At 34.2% G+C, this 16,868-nt stretch overlaps 1 protein-coding gene across 1 annotated transcript in view; it reads left to right on the plus strand.

The window, feature by feature from the left end:
* Positions 1 to 16,868, plus strand: part of LOC132121220 (integrin alpha-X-like) — a 69,584-nt gene that overhangs the window by 42,016 nt on the left and 10,700 nt on the right. The window contains exons 8-16 of the mRNA XM_059530422.1: positions 3,249 to 3,399; positions 3,665 to 3,815; positions 5,581 to 5,654; positions 5,937 to 6,045; positions 6,122 to 6,264; positions 8,124 to 8,270; positions 9,284 to 9,481; positions 10,224 to 10,357; positions 10,446 to 10,588. Of these exons, the coding sequence (XP_059386405.1) occupies positions 3,249 to 3,399; positions 3,665 to 3,815; positions 5,581 to 5,654; positions 5,937 to 6,045; positions 6,122 to 6,264; positions 8,124 to 8,270; positions 9,284 to 9,481; positions 10,224 to 10,357; positions 10,446 to 10,588 (1,250 nt within the window). The remainder of the gene's footprint in view (positions 1 to 3,248; positions 3,400 to 3,664; positions 3,816 to 5,580; positions 5,655 to 5,936; positions 6,046 to 6,121; positions 6,265 to 8,123; positions 8,271 to 9,283; positions 9,482 to 10,223; positions 10,358 to 10,445; positions 10,589 to 16,868) is intronic.

A 16,868-nucleotide genomic window follows, 5' to 3' on the forward strand; every position in this document is an offset into this window, starting at 1 on the left:
TGGAGGAAAAGACGGCCTTCTTTGTGTGATTTTGATTTAATATATGAAATTATATAAATATGTGAATTTTCTGACCCTATATCTTCAATTTCGTGATCATTCTAAATTCATTTTAGGAGACTGAATCACACAGTGAAAGAACGCACTATAAATGTGCGCGCACATCATTAAAACAAAAAATATGATATTATCGCAGACGATATATATAGCACACTCCTCACCACTGTCTTTTTGGCTAATTTGTGCAAAACCTCTTGCTAAAATGTCAAAGCTTCATTTTAACCACCAATGCAACGATGCAATTATTTAGCTTACCTCTACATTCTTGCAAAGGGTTGATGTCTTGTCGAGATTTTATAAGCTGCTAGTTTGGTCTTCCTAGACAAGTACAGCTTACACTGCATAATAGAGCATACATATGGCCATGGGTTCACTTAATTTCCTTCGAGTTCAACTTCAGAATATGACGGGGTTTCGTTTTCAGCGGTGTCTGCACCACTAATGCCTGTTTTGACCGTCTGCATCTTTCTTGTGATTTTAGCGCCAGTTTGCCCTCCTGCCCATTATTTACTGACATAGTTTCCAGGGAGCGATTTTTATTTTTATTTTTATTTTACTCAGTAATTAATGTGTTTTAAAATGTAGCAAAGTACTATACTTTAAACTAAATATACTTAAGTAAAAGTAAAATTACAGATTAAAAAAATTACTTTAAAAAGTATTAGTACACAAAAAAGCTACTCAATTACAGTAACGTGAGTAAATGTAATTCGTTACTTTCCACCTCTGCGTAGCAGTCTGAGTAATTTTGATTGTGGAACAGTAAACTTTGAAGTGTCAACTTTGTGAACATATGTTGATTATATATCTAGTCAGAAAGACTCATTAGCAGAAACCTTTTTATTTTGGGTATGTCATTTGTGTCTCCATGCCGAAAATGGGGGGAGACAGGTATAAGGGGTTAATGCAGCCAATTCCAACTTTTGCTTGTTTGGGGGAGTTTCTGTTTTTAGTCTCCTCTTCAGCTGGTTTAATTAATGTTCAATCAGATTTAAATCTTGACATTGATTTGGGCAATCTAAGACTTTACATTTCTTTGCCCTGATAAAGTTCTTGGCTGAACCAGCAGGGTGTTTTTGGTCATTGTCCTGATCCAATATGAAGTGCTTTCTAATGAGTTTTATGACATTTTCTTTAATATTGGTTGCCAATATGATTGGGTTCTCTTCCAAATTTATTCTGCTACTGCCATCATACATTAAGTCATCATTAAAATTAAGAGGTCCTGTTCTAGAGACTAAAGGTTTATCTTTGTCTCATCGGTCCATCAACAAGTTCCAAAACTCTACTGACTCACATTTGTGAAGAATCTTGCATTTCTATTTTTAGTGCTGATCAGAGGTTTGCATCTAGCAGTGTAGCTTCTGTTGTTGGTGATTTTACAGACATACATTTTTGGGTTCATTTTCACAGCTTTTATGATTTGTCTGTCATCAACTACAGTCGTTTTTTATCCATGCCCTTTGTTTTTCCTATAGTCGTGGGAAGTCGTGGCCTAATGGTTAGAGAGTCGGACTCCCAATCGAAAGGTTGTGAGTTTGAGTCCCGGGCCGGCAGGAATTGTGGGTGGGGGGAGTGCATGTACAGTTCTCTCTCCACCTTCAATACCACGACTTAGGAGCCCTTGAGCAAGGCACTGAACCCCCAACTGCTCCCCGGGCGCCGCAGCATAAATGGCTGCCCACTGCTCCGGGTGTGTGCTCACAGTGTGTGTGTGTTCACTGCTCTGTGTGTGTGCATTTCGGATGGGTTAAATGCAGAGCACAAATTCTGAGTATGGGTCACCGTACTTGGCTGAATGTCACTTCACTTTTTTTCACACTTCACTTTATAGTTTAACTTGACTTCCTCTTTTCTTTAAAAAGAGCTGAATTCTTAGAAAGACCTGTGAGGCAACTGTTCCAATACTTATGCTTACATCAGACAGGGAGATGAAACTAAAACTAAATTTACTAAACTAAACTTAAAGTGCTAATCTTCTTTCGATGGTAAAACATCTTTGTGTTGAATCACCCAATAATAAAACGTGACATTCTGTAGTTTTGTCTCATATTCATCTATTAATCATATTTACAGATTTCTTGGCTCCACAGCAAAGAGAACAATTTTGTCTTTACTGTTCCAATACTTATGGAGGGCACTGTATATATATATATATATATATATATACAGTACAGATCAAAAGTTTGGAAACATTACTATTTTTTATGTTTTTGAAAGAAGTTTCTTCTGCTCATCAAGCCTGCATTTATTTGATCAAAAATACAGAAAAAAATTAATATTGTGATATATTATTACAATTTAAAATATTTGTTTTTAAATTTATTATACTTTAAATTATCATTTATTTCTGTGATACAAAGCTGAATTTTTAGGATCATTATCACATGATCCTTTAGAAATCATTCTAATATGATGATTCATTATCAAAGTTGGAAACAGTTCTGCTGCTCAATATTTTTCAGAACATGTGATACTTTTTTTAGGATACTTTGATGAATAAAAAGTAAAAAAAAAAAAAAAAGAAGCTATGTTTTAAAAATATAAATATTTTGTAATAACAATATACACTACTGGTCAGTAATTTAGGGTCAGTAATTTTTTTTCTTTCTTTTTTTAAAGTAAAATCAATACTTTTATTAAGAAAGGATGTGTTAAATTGATAAAAAGTGATAGTAAAGAAAGTATATTATTAGAATATATATTATTAGATTTTTTTTTTTTTGAAAATAGCAGTTTTATTCATCAAATATATTAGACAGCAGAACTGTTTCCAACACTCATAATAAATCAGAATATTAGAATGATTTCTATATGATCATGTGATACACTGGATGTTAAATGTGACACTGAAGGCTGGAGTAATGATGCTGAAAATTCAGCTTTGCATCACAGGAATAAATTATTTTTTTAAAGTATATTCAAATAGAAAACTATTATTTTAAGTTGTAATAATATTTCACAATATTACTGTTTTTTTCTGTATTTTTGATCAAATAAATGCAGGCTTGATGAGCAGAAGAAACTTCTTTCAAAAACATTAAAAATAGTAATGTTTCTAAACTTTTGGTCTGTACTGTATATATTTATACACACACACACACACACACACACACACACACACACACACACACACACACACACACACACACAAGACATAAATAAATAACTATCTTTTCAAATACCAGGAAAGATTTATTTAATCCGTCTGGAGGGTTAAGACCATCAGCAAAAAAAGTCTTGGTTGTTATTACTGATGGAGCATCACATGACAGGCAATTATTGGACGATGCAGCAACACAGGCAAAGGATAAAAACATAGTACGATTTGCAATTGGGGTAGGTTTTTTCTTCACATATTATGTTATTCAAATATCTTACTTTAGATCCTTAAGCGTTTAATAGTGTCTAGTTAAAAAAATTCTTAAACCTGTATGTTTTGTTATGAATTTAATATGGCCATTTCTGAAAATGTGTATTTACTAATAATTTTTTAAATAAATATATATATAAAATTTATCTTTTATATTTCTGCACTTTTATTACTCTGTGAAATATGCGTTGTATCATATTTTTTTAGGACACAATATTTTTTTGTTCTTAGGTTGGCAATGCTTTTAATGATATCAATGCAAGAGCAGAGCTTTTTACAATTGCTTCTGATCCGGATAGTGATTATGTGTTCAAAGTGACAAACTTTGATGCACTGAACAATATTCTTCAAAAACTGGAGGAGAGCATTATTGCCATTGAAGGTATGTTAACAGCTCTAAAGACATGATATTTACGAATGAAAGCAAATGTGACTCTGGACCTCAAATCCAGTCATAAGGGTCAAATTTTTTGACTCCAATTTTGAAGTGATCCTTAAATTTAGACTGTATTTCTAAGTTTCAATTATTAGTTCATCAGGATCCCAATGTAATTGAGTACCACATCAGCTGAACCTTGATCTCACAATCCCAAACTTTCCAGTCTTAAATTAGTCAGAGGGTGCAAAGTTAACCTATACCTTTTAGCCGGCTGCCTACTGCTTGCTCAGAACAAAAAGTTAGGTCACTTCAATACAACTTGCTAAGTCAGAGATATACAGAATTCAGAAGATCTCTGATGGCGTGCCTACTGCTCAGTCATGAGCCTTTATACAGATTTGAGGGTAACATCAGATTCCACATGATCTATTAGTCATAATGATTTCAGAAAAGTTCAGAATACATCAAATATAACATTTTTTTGTCAGATAAGAATGTATCATGTCAATTACATAAACAATTAGAATCCAATTCAGAAGAGATAATGTAGGAGACAAACAAATTCAACAGTCACACACAGGGATGGGCAGTATTTCAGATACATATATTTAAAATACCTATTTGAAATACAAAATGCTTCTCTTTTTTTGTATTTTAAAGCCTTTGTAAAAAAAATCTAGAGTTATTTACATTTAATTACATTTTTCCACTTTAGTATTTTTATAAAAAAATATCCACACAGTATTTTGTATTTGTATTTTAAATACATTTTCATGTATTTGTGCCCATCTCTGGTAACACATGTGAGACCCCCCCACCCCGACTTTTTTTCCTACCTCCTCCCTTTTACACAGCTTATACTACTGTTGGAGCCATTAAAGTAGTTAAATTTTGTTTTTAATACCAAATATGGGGTTTATATTTAATTTTGTTTCTTTATTAAGTTATTTTCGAATTTTTAAGTTTTAAGTTTAAGTTAAGTTTTTAGGTAAAGTTTATTAAAGTTTTTATTGAGAAGCAAGCAGTCGACAGCTGACCATATGTTTGAACAATTTAGCTTTCTAAAATTAATACTTGACTTACCTATAATAAAATCCATAGTTATAAAACACTTAAAGCATTTCACAATGTTAGTTTAAACATAAACCTAGATAAATGTTTGCTATTAGGTGCGCACCCAAGTGCTCATGCAGAAGGCACTCTGCAGGACATGGAAGCATCGCTGCGATCACTCACATTTTTCCCCAAAAAGTGGAAACAACTTAAAATAAAGAATAATTTTTATTCATACAAATAGCATATTATTCAAAAACTGTTAAGGGGCTACCTTTATTTGTGTACAAAAACAACAAAAGATTGTGGTTTTCAGACATCTCGTTAACAAAATAAACCGAAACTCAGTGTATAGGCTACTTTGCCTCACCACTATCATTACACACAAGAAATATATCCATAGGAAGCTTGAAATTTTACTTTAAAACAAAACAATTTAAATAAAAAACATAAACTGTATCATTAAGAAATTTGTATTAAAGGCGGAGATGGCGAGTCACTGTTGCCATCGTTGCAGTTGATGGCAAACTACACTACATACACTATTAATGAATATGAAAAAATCTAATCTAAGACTATGCACGAAAACAGCTTACACTCAAACATTGGACACCTTCAGGGACACCCAAGACTTACATTACATCTTGTATAAAGGGGCATAATAGGTCCACTTTTAAATAGTATCGATAATTGAACTTCTGTTTCTTCGCTGCAGGAACCCAGACTTCAGGTGATTCCTCTAGAATGGAGTTTGCACAGGATGGATTCAGCACAGCTATCACATCATATGTAAATAAATATGCTGTTTTACCAAAACCTTAACAGTAAACTTTTCGGACCATGTGAATGATCATAGTATGGTTGACCCCAAAGAAAATGTTGTACTCTTAATTCTTTTGAAGTGCACACAAACTTTGTCATTATATACTAATATATATATATATATATATATATATATATATATATATATATATATATATATATATATATATATATATATATAGTATTAAGTTGCATGAGAAGTTCATTATATGCCTAAATCCAGTGACAGTTTAGTTTTGCTTTGTTTAGGGCAGTGTGTTGATGAGTGCTGTGGGAGCTTTCCAGTGGAAAGGTGGTTATCAGGAATATTTTCCACATGGCTCCTTTCAAACAGGCAGTGAGCATGAAAGCTATCTAGGTGAGACTTAATTTTTTTTTTAAACTATAGAAAACAGCTTCTTCAACTATTGAACTACTGGATTTTTTGTTTGAAGGTTATTCGATGGCTGTTGCAAAAGTGTCAGAGGGCAGCTATGCTATTCTAGGAGCCCCAAGATACAAGCATCAAGGACAAGTCACTGTTTCAAAACTTAAAACCTCCAGAAGGACCCAGGATCAACTGCTGTACTCTCCCAGGGTTCTTAATTATTATTATTATTATTAATAAAAAAATAACATTTTTAATGTCATAATGCATAAAAACTCTGTATAATTCTCCTTATTCAAGTTTTTTTAATGTGAACCACCAACACTACAATTTAGCTTTTAGTACCTAATTATAGAATATCTAATGCTTTCATTATTGATTATTTTATTTATATTTTTTACCTTGAAATATCAGTTTCAAGCACTGCATTATTAATTACTTGCTAGAAATGACATCAAAAGGGGAAAAAGTTGATTAAAAACATTTATTTTATTGTGGGATATCAAAGGCAGCGAACGATAACACTATGCTGCCTTAAAAAATCAACCAGATGAAGGCATCTCAGGAGACAGGAACAGAAGATGACATTCAATTTGGACATGTCTTAATGCCTTCCTACCTTGGAATGTGTCCTCCGAAGGCAGCATTTTTTTTAGTTTTCGGGTGCAGCCAATGGCAGGGAACAAACAGACCTTTAAAGGGCCAAACACAGGTGTAGGGAATCAAAGTTGGATCTGTCGGCCAGATCAATGCATCTCAGGAGACAGTAACTGAAGCTAACATCCTGAGATACTTTCATCTGGCCGATTTTTGAAGGCAGCATAGATGTATCCTTTGTTGCCTTTGATATCCCAAAATCCTGTGACAGTTGACAGTTAAGCCAAAAAATGAAGATGGCTTCTGAAAGTTGCAGTCGGTGGTCAGTTTGTGTGTAAATGTATGTTTTTGATCAACATTTCCACTTTTTATGTATATATTTAGCTGTAGATCATTAAACCATTACTCTGCCTCAGAAGCCTGACCAAAATCAGTTGCATGAGGTGCCTTCGTGCAAAAACGCTGCCTGCAAAATCATTACCTGATAGGGCAGTGAGGCAGCAAGTCACCTGCCTACGTTTTCAGATGCAGCCATTGAATTCGGATGTGCCTTGATAACTTCCTACCTTGGAATTCATACACCGAAGGCTAGAGTTTATGATGAAAAAAAAAAAAAATAATAATAATAATAATTTCTTAGCAATGCATATTAGTAAAGAAAATCAAAATTTAAGTTTTGATATACAGTATTTACAGTTGGACATTTACAAAATAGCTTCATGGAACATGATCTTTACTTAATGTCCTAATTATTTTTGGCAGAAAAATTAAATCTATAATCTTTATAATTTTGACCAATACAATGTTTTTTTTTAGGGCTATTGCTTCAAATATACCCCAGCGACTTAAGACTTGTTTTGTGGTCCAGGGTCATATATAGTTGCTTTAAAGTTTTTGGTCTATTTTGGCTTCAATTAACAAATTCTGTATGACAATAAAAAAAAAATTCACAGTCTCAGGTCACATCGCTCTTATTGATGCTGTACATCACTTTATTTTAGTATTAAAAAGGAATTGGATCAATGATGATTCGAAAAAACAAAACAAAAAAAACACCAGGACTCTACTGTGGATATAGTAACGAACACAAGCTTAACATGCATTAGCTGATGGATTAAGCAGGCACTTGTTTCAGTGTTTGATTTTGAGCATATTTGAGCAAACAGATGTGGTAAAAATTACAAAAACGGTGGTAATGTATAAATATATTTGTAATTATATGATAAAAAATGTTACAGGGACAATTGAGTTGCTGGATGTTGTCTGGGACAAGTATCAACTCCAGTATATAAAAGAGAGGCTTAAAGAGAGGTCTAAAGTCATTACCATTAGGATCCAGACATGGTTCAAAAAGATTTGTGCTGGGTGCAGTGATTACAGTAAAGAATCAGAACACAAATGTACAGTCGTCTGTCACAATCAGCAGAAATTATATAAAGCTAATATTAATTTTCAACCTTCTCTTTTCTCAGCCTCAGATTGGCTCATATTTTGGAGCTGAGGTTTGTGTGGTGGATTTGAACAGTGACTCCAGAACAGACCTCCTGTTGGTATCGGCACCAACATACATGGAGCCTGACCGGGAGGGTAAAGTGTTTGTTTACACCTTCACTCGACGGGTAAGTGATGGGGATTAACCTTTTTAGAACAATTTGAGGTAACACTTTATAATAACTATTATTTATAAATCATTAACAGGCATTATATAATGCTTAATATAGCATTAGTTAATATATATATATATATTCAAAGAGTTAATGTTTACTAATGAACTTACTAAACATAACATAATGATTAACTTTTAATGTAAATTAAAATTCTTATAAATGTCAGTTCAGTTCATATGATCTTCATTTGTTGGTCTTAACAAATCTATTGATTATTTGTTCATGTTTTCGCAGTACCCAATCTAGTGGAAACTATTCATAATTTGCAAATGTTTATAAATGTTCACTTATCATTATTACCTTTATAAGCAGTCATTTCAATTGCGAAAGTGTCCGGAAAGACCTGAATTTACCCTATTCACACATCTGTTCATGTTTTTGCAGTAGCGAATCTAGTTGAAACCATTCATCATTTGTAAATGTATATAAACGATTACTAGTCATTTAGTATATTTATGGGCACTGGACTTTAAGCTAATGTAAGAAGGTTTTTGTAAAGGTTGGCTGGTGAAGTTTAGCTAAATGTTTGCTAAAGACATAACGCATTGTAATTTTGGTGTAAAAAAAGAGAAAAGTTTTTATTGCCTCAACACTCACATTAGTATACTACACTTCAGGCTATTATTAAACAAGATATTCATTGAATCATAAATAAACAGGGGAAAACAAAAGAAAATACTTGTTCATTTATCAAAACAATATAATATAAACAGATTGAACTGTGTTCCCTTATAGTATCAAATTGACCGCTGTACACGGTTGGTCCTTTAATCAACCCTTAAATGTACCCACACCATCAAACCTGTTCCTATCCTTACCCGTATCACATCTCAATAGTGTTATGCATTAACAAAAGCTTTTAATCATTTTTTAACATCTGTTAAAATCATTTGTAGATTTTCAATAAGTGCTTGATCATATGGAATAGAAAGTTTGACGACATGTTTACTTTTCTGTCTTTATAGTTTGTTATTTCGGATGTGGTTCTGGAGGGAAAGGAAGGTCAGAGGGGTCGGTTTGGTTCTTCTCTTGCCAGTCCAGCAGATCTGAATGGTGACGGTTTCATGGATGTGCTGATTGGAGCTCCTTTAGAGGAGAACGGACAGGGCAGCATCTACATCTTCAATGGAGGAAAAGATCAAATAAATCCCACATATTCACAGGTAAAAATACATGGTTAGTGGCAGTTATAAGGGAAAGCACATTCCTGTCATTACTTTAATTTATGTGGATCACTTCCTGGGCTCATTCTAGAGATTGTAAAAAAAAGATGGACGATGGGTTTCCACTTCCTTCCACTATAGAAAACTGAATCCAAAATAGCCCGTTATGGCCATTGTGATCTTGCGAAAATGATGTCATTTGGAGCCTGAGTCTGCAAAGTGGTGATCAGGCGTGTTCAAAATGGAAATCAAAGTACAGTTTAAAGAGTCATCTGCTCTCTAATCTCAGTTGCAGTAATTTGATTTCATATGCCGATCGGTCTGCACAGTGCCGATGCATCTCAAACAAGTCTATTGTGAAGTGGAGCTGCGGTATCAAATTCCCACAGATCCATTCGCAAGTTTAAATCATGACACCATACCCCATTTTTATAACATCAAATAACTAATTAAAAGCAAACTTATTAGAAAAACTAATAATTGAACATCCATCGGCCTGATAAGAACTACCTTAAAAAATGGAAACCATTCTTGGGGAAAATTGATTTGATGTGTAATTACATTTTTCAATTTGGCTCACATCCCATTCATTTACACAGAAAGGGTGGGTTTAATGACTTATAATGCAGCAAGCCACCAAATGGCAATTTAAATGTTTTGGCTTTGCTTTTCAGGACATGTGTGGCACACTTGGCTCATTCTATTATTTTCATTATGTTTCATTCCCTATGTGTGATGGAAGAGAATTGCTGGTTTATCTGTGCGACCAGGTTTGCGGTTCTTTGGGATTTCATTGAGCCAGTTCTCTCTAGACCAGACTCAAGACACCCTTCCTGATATTGCTGTAGGGTCCATGGGAGAAGTTCTGCTTCTCAGGTTTGTTTTGTTTTATAAATAATTCTTAATATACAAATACACAGATTCAGTCATGGTCACTCATGTCTGTTATATGTGAATCATTCAGGTCCAGACCCATCATGCTCTTGGACATCAGCGTATCTTACAACCCATCCAAAATACCAACCGCTGTAACAGATTGCACAAAGCCATTGAAAAACAACCTGATGGTTTGCTTCAACATGAGAGAATACAACCATCAAATAACAGGTTTATTCATAGAGTAATTACATACTAAAATGATTTTAATCTAGTGGCCTATAACTTTGTGTGCTTGGGCTACCATGCTGAATGGCTTAGTGGCCTATGACTGTTATACAGTGTTAAAAAAAGTTATATAAAAATGCATTTACTGATGCAACCATGCTATTTTAATTAACTATATTTTTATTCAGGTTTGAGCTGTTCTGTTGACCCATACTTTCAGGCTACATTTACACTAGTGCATTTTCATTTTAAAACACATAACTTTTGCTAGAGTTACACCTGTCGTTTACATTAACCCGGCATTTTTGACCCTCGAAAACTGAGACTTTTGAAAAGGCTGCAGACTAGGTATAACTGGAAAAATTATATTATAATATTTCAAGAATATTTGTGGTGATGATATTTATGATGGTATAGAAAAAAAATATGGAACAACGTTTTATTGGTAATCGCATCTGGCAAGCAGCATTATTTATAAGTGCAAACAAAATGAAAGGCATTCCACATCCTTTTCCAATGAGCTGTTGTCATCAGTGACAGACTTCCTAATTCAAATTGTTAATCTGACGTCATGACTGCTAGGGAATGTAAATGTGCCATACGTCATTGCATCACTATATCATTGATATCACGATATGACACTTTTTTTTATCATGTAAATATTTATACCGGTATTATCGTTAATCTTTGGAACACAAATGAAGATATTTTTGATGGAACCCTCCCATAGACAGCTAGGGTACTACAATGATCAGTGTCCAAAAATGTAGCAAGGAGATCATTAAAATAATCCAGGGTTTCAGGAGTTCAACCGTAATATTATGAAGCAACAAGAATACTTTTTATTTTAATTATAAAAATAACTATTTTATTAAAAAACAAATTATCCTACGCGTCACCCTAGCGTCAGAAATTCTGGACGTTGATCGTGGTAGTACCCTTGCTGTTTATGGAAGGGTCAGAGAGCTGTCAGAATGCATAAAAAATATCTTCATTTGTGTTCTGAATAGTGGTGGAAATTTTGATTCTTTCAAGAGATTTGTTCATTTTCAGTTTTTTCACCAAAATGATTCGTTCAGATTAATTCACTGATTCGTTCACTGATTCGTTCAGTGACCATTTCTTCGTATTACACAAAATACGCCAACAAGTGGCAAAAAATTGTGTCTAATGTGTTATTTCTTTAGTCAACGAACGTATTCACTTGTTACAAAAACTGATTTGGCTTTATTAAAATGTGTGCATAATCGCATTCAATAAATAGTCTAAATAAGTTGTTCATATGAACAAAGCACAAGATTTTCTTGCATAATTAACATTTTAATTGTTTGGTAAGACAGTTCATGTATTATATATTCACAGTGAAGGGGGTATTCATTCACTGCATTCCACAATCAAATGCTTCATCACATCTCATACTCAAAGGCTATTGGCTCGAGGTTGAGTAACTCTTTGACAGGATGAAACAGTTCACAGAGCTATCTGGTTCACCAAGTTGCTGTGGAGGGAGGAACTTCAGTGAACAAGAAATATAAGTCAGTGGATGACGTGAACGAGAACGATTCGTTCACCTAAAAGATTTGTTCAAAAAGAACTATTCGTTCATGAACGACACATCACTAGTTCTGAAGATGAATGGAGGTCTTATGGGTTTAGAACAACATGAGGGTGAGTAATTAATGACAGATTGTTATTTTTGGGTGAACTAACCCTTTAAAATGCCATTTTAAAATGAAAACACACTAGTGCAAAGAAGGCCTCAAGGGATTCATACCAGAGCTCTTCACCACACAAGTGCAACCCCGTGTTGCATGAGCTACTGGTCAAACCTTCTCAGTCAGAAAACCCATAGATATGAAGCTGTATATATGACGCTAGTGTTCATAGTATAAGTTTTCAAATCATGCAGCATGTTAAAATAGTTTTGAAGTCGAAACATGATATTCTGCAAGTAATTTTGCAAAAACTAGGCTTTCTTAATCAAAACTGTTGCCCTGTAAATCATACTTTTTGTGAAAAGGAATACAATTTGTTTGAGTTTACTGCCTTTAATGTTAATTTCCACTGGAAACTGCAGCACTTCATACATATAAGTACTTTCTTTTTTTTAGTTTTGCTGAAACATAGGTAGAGGCACATATTTCCTAGGAGCCTAGATTTATCTTTAGATATTGATTTCAGTTCTGCAAACTGCTTGGGCAAAGTATTTGACAAGTATTTGAATATCAGCAAGCTCATTGGCTGCTGATGTAACAACAACCAATTGGATGTGTAATGTGATGATGATGTGATTATATCAGCTTAAGACCTATCGGCCTCTGCCATTTAGAGTTTCATGACAGAACCGTGTATACATTATCATATATTCTGCTTGAAGTTTGTAGTATTCTAGCCTGTTAATACCAAACTCTGCTACTTCACTTTGCTTTCATAGACAGAGTCTGGAAAGGCATAATTGACAAGCATTTACTTTCACGCCGGGCTGGGATTTGCGCTTGTCTGAAGTTTAAAATCATTGGTGAACCTGTAAGCCAATGACATATCGTTTGGTTATGACCATGGCTAGGGAGTAACGAAATACATCTAACAGCGTATTTTGAATAAAAATTATGAGTAGGGGAGAACCGGGGCGAAAGTAACGTGGGACGAAAGTAACAAAGCGATTTTCTCAGAGCCTATTACTGCATTTGCATTCCCAGCTATGAAGGTATATTCAGCATTCAATCCTTGATGGAGCTGAGAAATATCACGTGATTTCCTCATCATTTCCCGCAGTTAAGTCCATAAAACTGTTTTCGAGTACAAAAAGTAAATTATTGAAGCGGTCATTTTTTTTATTTAGTTGTGTTGTTTTTTTTGTTTCATGTGTCACAGTAATGATCAATCTACAGGTTATTTAGTGCTTTAACACATCCTAAAGTTTGCATTATCAAAGTTTTTTAGTATAAAAGTAAATCAGGTTTAAATGCCAGGAGTTCCTGTCGGGACGAAAGTAACAGTTGTTACTTTTGTCCCGCTACAGTGACAAGAAGTATTTATTTTGTTCCGGTACATGCTATTCTGTGAATTTCTGTCTCTTGCATCATTTATTAAAATGTTTATGTCATATTATACCAAAAGAATATGTCTGAGTGAGGGTCAGAAAGACAAACAGTGGTCTGGTTTTATCCAGATGTTTATGAGAGAGCGTTTCTGGACACAGAGGAACATCTGGGCAGCTCCTACCTCGCATTTACCTTAGTTATATTTAGGTTTTAGCCATACCTTAGCTTTTACACCTCCAGCTATAAATTTGCAGTGTTTCCAGATGTTTTAATGCACATTTTGAATTTATTCATAAAAACAACTGGATGGAAACATGAATAGGCCTACTGTTACATTATGTTTAGAATTTATATTATGCCAATGTAATTTAATTATTATATTGTTCATTCTGTTGAAAAAATGTTTTATAAAAATACACTGAAATAAAAAAATAAAAAATAAAAAAATTAAGTTTGTACAGTCGGGTTTTGAGACATTTGATGAAACTTAAATTTAAAATAAAAATATAAATATAAATATGTAATTTAATAATTTTTTTTACAAAAATAAAAGACAGAATATGTTTGCAGTTACATATTAACAAGGTCATAGTCAGGTATACTTAAAAAAATAAGAGTAACAGAAAATAAATCTAGCTTATATTGTTGTGTTACTTTTAACCCACCTGTGTGTTACTTTCGTCCCAACCGATGGGGTCAAAAGTAACAATGTGCAACTTATGTTCAAATTGAAATTATACTGAAGCCTTTCTACATTTCTACAAAATACCACCTGGTATTGATAGACCACACTTCTGAGTTACTGGCCACAGCAGAAATATATCTCTGTCTACAACATTATCTTTTAAAATGATGTTTTTCTGAAAAATGGTACTTTCACCCCTGCTCTCCCCTAACTGTATTTTGTTATAGGCTAATTACATTTGAAATAAGGGTAGGCTAATCAGATTACAGTTACATTTGAAAAGTATTTTAGATTACCAGTGATTACTTTTATTTTGATGTAATTTATTAATTTAACAGTTTAACAGTTTGGGGATTTACCAATACAATCAATACCGCGACTGATTCGCTGTTGAAAAAAAAACTGCGTGCAGCAGCTGTTCATTCAGCAACTCCTGAGCGTGCATAGTAAAGCCCTGCATTTCAGCCCGACCCCTACGGGCCCCGACTTATTTATGCCCCCAATTTTCAAGTTATAGCTCACATGCGGGCCGGGCCTCGGGCCTTTTTTGGGTTATCCTTCTATTTATATGTTTAGACATTAATAAAAAAAAAAAAAAAAAGAGAAGTTGACGTCGACGATAGAAAAACAAACATAGACATTTCATAACCTCATAACTTTCATTATCTGATAATTCAACCCGTTATAATTATACTGACATACTGACATGACAGTCTCACGCACGCACGCTTTTCCGTCAGCGCGACCCACGATTATACTTCACTTATATCCACTTATTGTTGTAGTAGCTATTATAGGCCTCTAAATTAATGTATTAATCATAGCCTAGTTGGCAAACTAATAATTATAAAATGATGATTCATGCAGCGGCAGCGGCGAGCATTTCTGTGTCTGCACCTGTTGTTGCGGGCCACGCAGGAAAGAAGAGAGCGCTGGCGGAGTTTGAAAACATTGTGGAGCAGGACTATGATGACGACGATGAAGTACAGCAATACATGCGCCTCAATCACAACATGGAAGGTGATGGACGAGATGTGCTGCTATGGTGGAAACAGCACGAGACCCTCCAACCCAACCGTCAAGACTGGCTCGCTCTGTGTTTAGTGTCCCGCCAGCAGCAGCAGCAGCGAACGTGTCTTCAGCGCAGCGGGAAGAGTGATAGAAGAGAGGAGGACTGGGTTAAAACCGTCCACTCTTGATGCTATTCTTTTTCTCCACGATGCTCTGTAAGAGACTGTTCTAACTTTTCATTTGACTGGACTTTATTTTCGTTTAACTGTTGGAAAATAATGGAAAAAGAATGGACATGTTAAGTGGTGCATTTTTGAGGTAAGATAACCTGCAAGTTTGTTTTTAATTAATTTAATTTGTTTAGATTGTAGGCTATTTCTCATTTCGTTTGCGAGCGCTGTTGCGAACCTGAGTATTTCAATTTTTTTTTTTTTTTTTTTTTACTCACTGTGGTTTAATAAATAAACATATATTAAACTAACTGTCTGTGTGATATGCTTGAAGTATTTTATATCTATGGATTTTATTGTAGCCAAGTAAAGTATTAGTGTTAATTTGAGAGGCTTAATTGATTAAATATGTTTTAGGCTACTTGCTGTCGGCTCGGCTGATTAACGTAAATCTTCATTTAAAAAAATGCTCCAAACATTTTTCTAAATTACCTTGATAAAGAAAAGAAAAGAAACATAACACAAAACTGACCCCTTTTTAATTGTTGCAAATAGGGCAGGCTTCTGCTGTGTAATAAAATAAATAAATAAATAAATAAAAACACGGACTCTGGCTGATAATTCTGATGAGCTGTCGGACACGGGTCGGGCTAGGGCCTGAGCGTCTTGGGCCAGGCTCGGGCCTAGATTTGAGGGCTCTAGTGCATAGGCCTACATGCTCATCATCACGACACAGAAGATCTACTAGAATTCACACCAGGGCCGGCCCTGACCAATTTGCTGCCCTAGGCAAGATTTTACCTGGCGCCCCATGCATCACAGCCCATTTCACCCTGTCATTGTGTTCATGATTTAGCATATATATATATATATATATATATATATATATACACACACACACACACACACACACACACACATCACAGCAGAACTGTTTCCAACACTCATAATAAATCATCATATTAGAATGATTTCTAAAGGATCATGTGATAGACCGGATGTCGCATGTGACACTGAAGAATGGAGTAATGATGCTGAAAATTCAGCTTTGCATCACAGAAATAAATGATAATTTAAAGTATAATAAATTGAAAACAAATTATTTTAAATTGTAATAATATATCACAATATTACATTTTTATGTATTTTTGATCAAATAAATGCAGGCTTGATGAGCAGAAGAAACTTCTTTCAAAAACATTAAAAATAGTAACGTTTCCAAACTTTTGGCCTGTACTGTATCCCCCCAAAACTGCACAACTGTAGAGTAAAACATTAATAAAAAGTGATAATAAAAAAATGCGTCTTAAAACTGACATGATTGTACAAAATCACAGTCTGGGGACTCAGAACAACTGCTAACATTAAGTTTA

The sequence above is a fragment of the Carassius carassius genome, chromosome 39 (assembly GCF_963082965.1).
Source record: "Carassius carassius chromosome 39, fCarCar2.1, whole genome shotgun sequence".
In the NCBI taxonomy this organism is placed as follows: Eukaryota; Metazoa; Chordata; class Actinopteri; order Cypriniformes; family Cyprinidae; genus Carassius; species Carassius carassius.